Source organism: Ictalurus punctatus, chromosome 4 (assembly GCF_001660625.3).
Source record: "Ictalurus punctatus breed USDA103 chromosome 4, Coco_2.0, whole genome shotgun sequence".
NCBI lineage: Eukaryota > Metazoa > Chordata > Actinopteri > Siluriformes > Ictaluridae > Ictalurus > Ictalurus punctatus.
The window spans coordinates 23938000-23947920 of NC_071284.1; the positions used below are offsets into that span (position 1 = coordinate 23938000).

The 9921-nt window shown below is 38.4% G+C and overlaps 1 protein-coding gene across 6 annotated transcripts in view; it reads left to right on the top strand.

Annotated features, from left to right (window-relative positions):
* golim4a (golgi integral membrane protein 4a) overlaps nt 1-5245 on the top strand; it is a 29386-nt gene extending 24141 nt beyond the window's left edge. For all 6 annotated transcript variants that reach the window (XM_017466270.3, XM_017466271.3, XM_017466273.3 and 3 more), the window contains 2 exons: nt 76-162; nt 2281-5245. In XM_017466270.3, coding sequence (XP_017321759.3) covers nt 76-162; nt 2281-2409 — 216 coding nt within the window. In that variant the 3' untranslated portion in view covers nt 2410-5245. The remainder of the gene's footprint in view (nt 1-75; nt 163-2280) is intronic.
* Nucleotides 5246-9921: the final 4676 nt, after the last annotated feature.

Here is a 9921-nt window from a genome sequence, read left to right on the forward strand (position 1 = left end):
CTAACTCACTCACTCACACACACACACACACACCTTATTAGTGACCTATTAAAGCATTTGTGTGTTTCCTCTCAGGCTCAGGAAGATTTGGCTGTGCAGCAGAAACCGGAAGAGAGAGGAGTAGAAGAAGCAGATCCTTACAACGAAGAGAACGGAGAACAGGTTTGTTCTCTCATCCTTTTATTCATACACTATTTGCTTCAGCTGTTGTGAGACCAGCTCTCTTTCTTTTGTAAGTTTAAACCTAGATTAAACCGAAATAAATGAATGCTTTAATTGATTTATCTGACAGATTTAAACCTTATTTTGACCTTAAATTATTATTCCTCCTGCCTTATCCTGAAAATATTTATCGTGTTATATCTTCTGGTTGATTCTGTGCAGTATTTGCTTAAATAAATATGATATGTTCCCTGTATGAGGTTACATGAATTGTTCTGAACATTTAATTTCAGATGACTTGGAAATAATAGATAATAATTTGGTTTTTAATTGTTGTTTTTCATAGTGATATTCTTTGTTTGTGTGTGTGTGTGTGTGTGTGTGAGAGAGAGGGAGAGAGAGAGAAAGCCTTGAAAGCTGTTAGTGTAACTGGCTGAATGGGAGCACTAAAAGCTTTAAAGGTGTACTCACTTTTGTTGCCAGCGGTTTAGACATTAATGGCAGGGTGTTGAGTTATTTTGAGGGGACAGCAAATTTACACTGTTACACAAGCTGTACACTCACTACTTTACATTGTAGCAAAGTGTCATTTCTTCAGTGTTGTCACATGAAAAGATGTAATCAAATATTTACAAAAATTTGAGGGGTGTACTCACTTTTGTGAGATACTGTGTGTATGTGTGTGTGTATATATATATATATATATATATATATATATATATATATATATATATATATATATATATGTATATATATGTATATATTTATATATATATATGTGTGTGTGTATGTATATTATTCATAGTCACAGTAACATGCACACACTGTAGCAGCCTGCTAAGTAAGCTTTGTCTTCATTTGTCAGAAGAAATGGGTTTCTGATAAGACTTGTGTGTACATCGCAAGCTTTCCTGCCTTTTCCCTTGCCACCTGGTGCGTCTGACACAACCATACCAGAGAGGATAGATTCATTTTGGCCAGGTTCTTATCACATTGTTTTGTACAATTAAAGTTAGAAGTTGTTTGCACGTTGGGACGACATAAACCCTGTTTCTAATGGACGGACTATATTTGAAAATTAATCCAACTGAGTCAAGTAGATAGTACACAGAAGTCAGAATCCTACCTTACCAGTGGAGAATAAATTGAAGATAGAAGAACTTAAAGCAGGCTAGACGACCGGGTCAGAGCTTCTCTAAAACTGCAGATCTTGTGGGGTGTTCCCGGTATGCAGTGGTTAGTATCTACCAAAGGTGGTTCAAAGAAGGACAACCGGTGAACCGGTGACAGGGTCATGGGCTCCCAAGTCTCATTGATGTGTGTGGGGAGTGAAGGGTAGCCTGTCTGGTCTGATTCCATAGAAAGCTACTGTAGCACAAATTGCTGAAAAAGTTCATGCTGGCTATGATAGAAAGGGGTCAGAACACACAGTGCATCACAGCTTGCTGTGTATGGGGCTGCATAGCTGTAGATCAGTCAGAGTGCCCTTGCTGACCACTGTTCACTACCAAACACACCTACAATGTGCACGTGAGCATCAGAACTGGACCATGGAGCAATGGAAGAAGGTGGCCTGGTCTGATGAACCAAGTTTTCTTTTCATGTGAGTGGCCGGGTGCATGTGCCTCGCTTACGTATTGAAGAGATGGCACCAGGATGCACTATGGGAAGAAGGCAGGCGGAGGAAATGTGATGCTCTGGACAGAACAATGGCTGTAGTGTAGTGTTTTATTTGTTTAAAACCTGGAGTATTAATACAGAATTCAATTCATGTGATGCACATTATCACAGGTATGTAAATATCAGGCACATCTCAGCTATGGGGTAGGCTGGCTAAACGAAGCCCTTTCTCACAAAAAAAAATAAAATAAATCAAAGCCTGCTTAAATCACCCCAAACCATGTGTCAAATGGCCTGCTGAGACCATGATAGAACTTTTTGGCCATAATTCCAAAAGATATGTTTGGTGCAAAAACGAGAGCTTATCCCCTTGGAGAACACCATTCCCAGAGTCAAGCACGGTGGTGGCAACAATAAGCTAAGATATATTCAGACTTAGACATTACCCTGCTTAACACGTCAAAATGTGCTTATATATTTGTGTGTGTTTGTGTGTAGGATGACGCTAGAGAGCAGGAGGATATGGGGCCTGAGAAACAGCCTGCCAAAGAACCTAATGAGGAGGAGAACTATGAAGAGGAAGAGGAGGATCCAGAGGAAGAGGCCCATCACAGGGCAGAGATGTGAGCCTTTTCTTTGTGTCCTTTCATTACTGTAGGAGGATTAAGCTGCATGAAGGAGCGATTCTACTGGGACTTTCACCTTCATTTGTTGTAACACCCCCTTGAGTTGGACATACTAGACTGATATATTTCGTTCACTGTGCCTTTATTTTGCTAATTTGTAAATGGAGCACTGATGTGTAATGAGAAATCTGAACAACGCTGTAGACAGAATGTTGATGATCGGAGTGCCATTTAAAATTTTTTAAATATTTAATGTTTACCATACAGGTGCCTTTCAAAAAATTTGAATATCGTAGAACAGTTGAATATAGGAAAGTTCCACTTTTTGAATGATATTCAAATTTTTTTTTAGATGCACCTGTGTGTGTGTGTGTGTGTGTGTGTGTGTGTGTGTGTGTGTGTGTGTGTGTATATATATATATATATATATATATATATATATATATATATATATATATAATGTAACTTGTCTTCTGTCTATATTAAATCGTGTTATATGGCTGGATGTTTTTGAAAACAGACAGTGCTCTATACAGTAAGAATACTGTTTGTGACACTACACTGATGTTTATTATTTGTTGGCAGATGGATGTTGCTAATGATCATATTTTTTATTTTACCCTTATAGGTGTTGTATAATATTTGGGCGGTGAATACTTATTAAGAAAATATTTTTCGCTACTACAAACAAATGTAGAGCAACTTGGATCCAAGATATTTGAAATTTGGCTTGTGTGCCTTATTTGAATGTCATATTTCTGTTGGTTTTTCTGTGTTCCTATGTCATATTGCTCTGTATGTTGGATTTGGCTATCATACTGAACATTTACTAAAGTCACTGTACAATTAGCACAGTCAAGTCTCTACTTGGGAACGAGCCCTCGTAAGTCTTGGATAGAAATGAAAAGGCTAAACTTCACGCCGTGTTAATTATGCAGTTTAAACACCCTCATTTACTAACATCCCAAATAACGCATGTTCATTTTTGCGTGTTCTGTTCATAATGTATGTTTGAACGAAAACCTTTTCACAATCTCTATTTAAATGCAGTTGCCACAGGAGGTGTGAATGTGTGGTGAAAATGTGATACCAAACATATTGTACTGCAGTAATATTTAGTCATTAATAATTTTTTTAAACCATCTTTTTGGGATACTGAGGCATAATATTTCTCGTTATTAACTTAGTTTAAAAAAAACCTGGTGTGGCAGGAAATGGCAGAAATGGATTTTTGCTAAATAAAATCAGTCCGTACAGGGTTTTGCAGAGTTTTTCTGCGATTGTTGCAGCAAAAATGCTTGATTTTCCTGCAGCCTTTCCCCCTAAAATTTGCGAGGTAACTTGCAGAGTTTTTTGTGCTTTTTGTTTGTTTGTTTATTTTGCACGATCTTTCACAGTGATGTTTGTTGGTAAATGAGAACTTTAAGCTGTATTCATGTTCGACGCATGTGAATAGAAGAGGGCTATGGCTGAATACGCGTTGTGATGATGTCACATGACACATCTTGGCCCTAATCTGCGGTAATTTTCAAAAATTGCAAGCTCCTCCGAATATTACGCCGTTTCCTTGATTTTGAGTTCATTTCTGCGATCACAAAATCGAATTAATCTGGGCCTTTAATCGCCGCTCCCTAAGCGATTTACAGGTTTACTAAATCTATATGCATTGACGTTGACTATATTTTGCATATGAATCGCATATGAATATTCATATTCGTATGAAAGACGCAATCTTAAGTAGACCCTGTTAGTAAATCAGCTTGCACCTGTTTTTGCAGCTGTTGTCAAGTTTGTTTAAGTAAATCAGAGCCTGAGTTTTTCTATTAAACTATGTATTTTATTTCTAGTCTCACTACTTAAGCTGATAATGAAATGTATTTACTGAGAGAGAAAATAATTCCACTACAACTCTTCACTGCTAAAGTGGAGGCCTGTGATGGACTGGTGTCATATCAACGTTGTATTGCTCCAGAGTGTCCAGAGTGTCCAAGTCACTGGTTACTGAAGATGAATGAATAAACTAGAGACTGTAAGCTTTCATTACTTGTTAGCCTTGTACTATAGCTACAGTGCAAACTTTAGACAGCAAACGTATCTTGGGTAAAGGAATGTTTACATTTGAATATTTGGCCAAAATAGAGCTTATATAACCTTATCTTTTGTTCCACTAAAAATCACACTAATGACAGGCATGTGCCAAGATTAATATCTAGAATTCACAATATCACAGTGTAATATATCACTAGAGCAGTATTCCTTAATCAGGGCGTCAGTTAAAATTGGTCTTTATGCTGCTTTCTGACTGTTACAGAATTTATCTCTGGAGAACAAATCCTGGCCAATGGAACACAATATTGTACATGTTAGATGATATTATGGTCACATGCTTCATGTCACATCAGCTGACATGTCTGTGATGTACATGCCATTTCTGCCATGCAAATTTCAATATGTAGACAATAACGGTTATGTAATAAGTAATACAAGACTTAAGATATGTGCGAGAAAACTGTGCACAGATATTTGAAACTTATTTTGAACAAGCTGCCAAATCTTATCTTCTCTTATTTAGTATTATTATTATTATTATTATTATTACTATTATTATTATTATTTTTTGCTGTTGTTTATTCAACTGTTTTGTGAAGACGTTCTGTATTTGGGCTTTTGTGTGTCACTACAAATTATTGTATTTATTTTGTCCACCCCCTAGCCCCCCTCCATGCCCCCATTAAATTTGCCATATTTGTTATAGTGAAATATTGGGTACATAAATATCTTTTTGGGTAAAGGTTACTGTATTTAATACACTGTATTAAAGTAAGACACTTTATGTATATAGTAGAAATTGTACTCATTCCTTTCCAAAGGCTTTCTTTTTTGAAACTTGGCGAGAGAATTCACTCACTCTCTCTCTCTCTCTCTCTCTCTCTCTCTCTCTCTCTCTCTCTCTCCCACACACACACACACACACACTCATAGTCACCTTGCTGTTAATGGTCACCTTGTTACACTCATCACACCAGTGGTCACCAACCCTGTGCCTTGAGATCTACCTTCATGCCGCAGGTGTCATCTCCAACCAAAGTCTAGCACACCTGCTTTAGTTAATCATGAACTTCTTAAGGCAATGATTAGATGGTCAGTTGGGCATAATTATGGTTGGAGTCTTCAGGAAGATGGATCTCCAGGAACAGGGTTGGTGACCATTGCACTACACGGTTGTAGCTTTTTATGTTGTGCTCCTGCCCCTACAATTCAAGTTTATTCCCAATTTATTCAGACCAACTTTAAGCACCATATCCATATATAATAAAAATGCTGCATGTCTCATATCAGCAGTGATCAGATTCTTTTTTGTCAGTGGTAACAATTTCTTTTCTCAGCTCAACCTCGACAGGTGATTCCTTTTTAATTAATTGCATTTACACTCACTGAGCATTTTATTAGGAACACATGTGTAACTACTTATTCATGCAATTATCTAATTAGCCAATCGTGTGGTAGCAGTGCAGTGAATAAAACCATGCAGATACAGATACAGATTCCAGTTGAAGTCTGAAAAAACATAGCCCGGTCTGATGAATTTCTGTTGAGGGACACGTGGTAGGGTCAGAATTTGGACTCAACCTACCTTGTGTCAACAGTCCAGGCTGGTGGAGGTAGTGTAATGGTGTGGGGAATGTTTTCTTAACACACTTTGGACTCTTTAATACCAATCAATCATTGCTTAAATTCCACAGCCTATTTGAGTATTGTTGCTGACCATGTGCATCCCTTCATGGCCACAATTTACCCATCTTCTAATGGCTCTTTCCAGCATGATAAGGCACCATGTCACAAAGTAGTCTCAAACTGCTTTCATGAATATGACAATGAGTTCAGTGTTCTTCAGTGACCTTCCCAGTCACCGGATCTGAATCCAATAGAACACCTTCAGGATGTGGTAGATCCGGAGATTTGCAGCATGAAAGCGCACCTGAAAAATCTGCAGGAATTGCGTATGTCAACATGGACCAGAATCTCAAAGGAATGTTTCCAACGTCTTGTGGAATCCATGGCATGAAGAATTGAGGCTGTTTTGAGAGCAAAGGGAAGCCCTACCCAGTAATTAGAACAGTTGTCCTAATAAAGTGTAGTACAGTGAGTGTATGTGCACATTATCAAACTTTGCTTACTAAGTTTTAAATTTGTGTTCTTAGAAAACTAGAGAATCTTATACAGATGTCATTATTATGTAATTAAACTACTGGAACATGCTATGCTATAACATTCATTCATTTACATTTGTATAGTGCTTTTAATAATGGACATTTTCACAAAGCAGCTTTACAGAAATCCTGATGTAAATTTTATGTTTATGAATGTATCCCTAATGAGCAAGCCAGAGGCGACGGTGGCAAAGGGGTAAACCTCCCTCAGATAATATGAGCAAGAAACCTTGAGAGGAAGCAGACTCAAAAGGGAACCCATCCTCATCTGGGTGACACTGGATAGTGCGCTTATAAATAATTTCCCTTCTACTGTATAACTGTATACTATATAGTCAAGTGTTAACAGGAACATGAGTATGAGCATCAGAGTCATTTCTGAATTCATTAAAGTCTATTGTATCAAACTGAACTGATTTAGCTGTTCAGTGATGGAGACTTGAGTGCAAACTGTTCTGAACAATTGTAGTCGTAAGGCTATCCAAGGAAGAACCTCCATAGCCATCCTTATGGTTTCTATGTGGTGCCATCCACAGTAATCTCATGGTGATCTTTAGGCTATGCCTGTGGGGCTATCCTTGGCAGCAGCGAGTGACAGGCCCCTAGTGGCCCTGGGTCGCTGTGCACCACATACTCTGTGTATTTGTATAAAATTCAAATTTGTATGTATATCAAAGAGTAATATAGTGGCACTTGGTTCGATCCTGAGTTACTGTCTCTGTGGAGTTCCACATGTTCTCCACATGTCCATGTGGGTTTTCTGAAGGTTCTCTGGATTCCTCCCACTTCACAAAAACACAAGTTGGCTTGACAACTCTAAACTGCCCCTAGGGGTGAATCAATGACAGTGTGTATGTGCATGGTCCAGGGTGTATTCCTGCTTCACACCCAGTGTTCCTGGGATAAGATATGGATTCACAGCAATTACTAAGATGATTGAATGATTGAAAGGATTATAATGAGATCTCTGAAGGTGAGAACAACCAATCTTTCTATCGCAATAGGGAAACCATATAGCTTTTAACACAGAAGACACAGATGTCTAGTTAATGGAATATAAAAGGATATACAAACAGCTAAAACACATAAGGAAAATGTTTGGACCACCAAAGCACCACCACTGACCTGATGTTATTTGTGTGGACCATCCTCAGAATAATTACACAGTCAACAGTAGAGATGACAAAATGAAATGAGTAATCACTACTCAAATGTGTTATTATTCTCGTCAATATGACGTATAAAGTTAGTAGTTAACGTTGTTTGAAAAACTCACTCTGAGTTACTTCATTAGTGTGTGAAATTTTAAGTAAGCACATACTCAACTCAAGTAATAATTACTCAATAATACTGGTATATTTATTATTAATCATATTTATTAATATTGTAATAAAACCAAACCTAAACTGTGGACATTCTTTCAAATTTCTCCTCAGCACCTCATGCCAATATGTATCCTTGTTCGTGTACTCTTTCATTTAACTGCAATTCAGTCTGCAAATAGGCCAGAGGTATTCAATTAAAATTTGTGAAGGTCCAGTTTCATAACAAATAAGAACAGTTACCTTTAAAGCTTGAACATTAATGATTACAGTTGTGTTCATAAATTTCATACCCCTTCTAATAATTAAAACAATAAAAAGAGGGATCATAAAAATCCCATGTTATTGTTTATTTAGTGCTGCCCTGAATAAGACATAATAATAACTCAATTTGCACAAATGAACCAGTTAAAAAGTTTACACACGCTTGATTCTTAATACCGTGTGTCGTTACCTGGATGATCAACGATTTTTTTATGTTGTGTGAGAGTTGTTCATGAGTTCCTTGTTTGTCCTGAGCAGTTAAACTACCCACCGTTCTTCAGAAAAATCCTCCAGGTCCTGCACATTCTCTGCTTTTCCAGCATATTCCGCATATTTGACCCCTTTCCAACAGCGGCTATATGATGCTATATATGATCCGTCTTTTCACAATGAGGACAACTGAGAGACTCGTACACAACTATTACATAAGGTGCAAACATAGCAGTTATAGCAGCGTTGTCACTTGCTGGGATGAGAAACAGTAGACAATCCTGTGCTCAGAAACTGAGACGTATGACGGGTTAGAGGTTGATTTAGACGCAACTGCCATGAAAAAATAAGAATTAGTTATAGTCTCTAATTGTACACTTAGAAAGGGGTGGCAAAGGAAAAACCAGTGGCTCTGGTATGCTGTGGGAGGTTTGTTTTCGCTGGCATGGTTTAGGTCCATTTGTCCCCTTTAAGGGAAATGTCACTACAAATCAGGTGATTTATTCTGATTAATCACCTTTATCCATATAAATCAGCGCCTTTATCCCATTGCTGAATTTCACTAAAGGTCACAACTCTGACTAGGAAAAACCACAGAAAACACCCAGTCAGCTTTGCTCGAGAACTCAGCACGGTGTCCTCAACCCTGAGTTCAGCAAGTGACATCAAATCAACATGGCTGCTTACATCATCAGCAGTAACGCAAGTAGCACTTCTTACATTTTAAGTACAAGTATTGGCTTTAGATCAATCAGCATACAGACATATTTGCTTGTTAAATCCTGTTATAACACTGACTATACAGATTGCTCTGAGGAGGAAAATATACCTCACTCATCAGAGTTAGCTGGCTAGCTTGTTTGCTAATGAAAGACGTCCATGTTTTTCCACCCACAGTGTAGCACGAATGGACAGAGGTTGAAAATGACGTCATTGCAAGCTCCAACTTCCTGTTTCCTAAGTAAGTCAAATGCGGCATAAGCGAAAACATGTCTAGCCTGATGGGAGTGGTCTCTTCCAGGATGACCACTAGCCTTCACAGTCACTAGAGCTCAATACAACTTCAGAACTGTGTGATGTGTTAGACAGTACTTCTCATTACCATCATCCAAACACCAACTGAGGGAATATTTTTTGAAATAACAGTATTCATCCCTCCAGTAAGGTACAGAGTCTTGTACAATCTATGTCAAGGCACACTGATTATGCTCTAGTGCCTTATGATGGCGCAACACGTTGTTTTCCCCCTTTGATTTGTTAGTAGTCTGTACATATGGGGCACGTTGCTTAGTGGTTAGCACATTTGCATTGCACCTCCAGGGTTGGGGGTTCAATTCCTGCTTCCGCCCTGTGTGTGCAGAGTTTGCATGTTCTCCCCGTGCTTTGGGGGTTTCCTCTGGGTAGTACGGTTTCCTCCCCCAGTCCAAAGACATGCGCTGTATGCTGAAATGCTGAATGGCATTTCTAAATTGTCCAGGGTGTCCCCTGCCTTGTACCCAGAGTTCC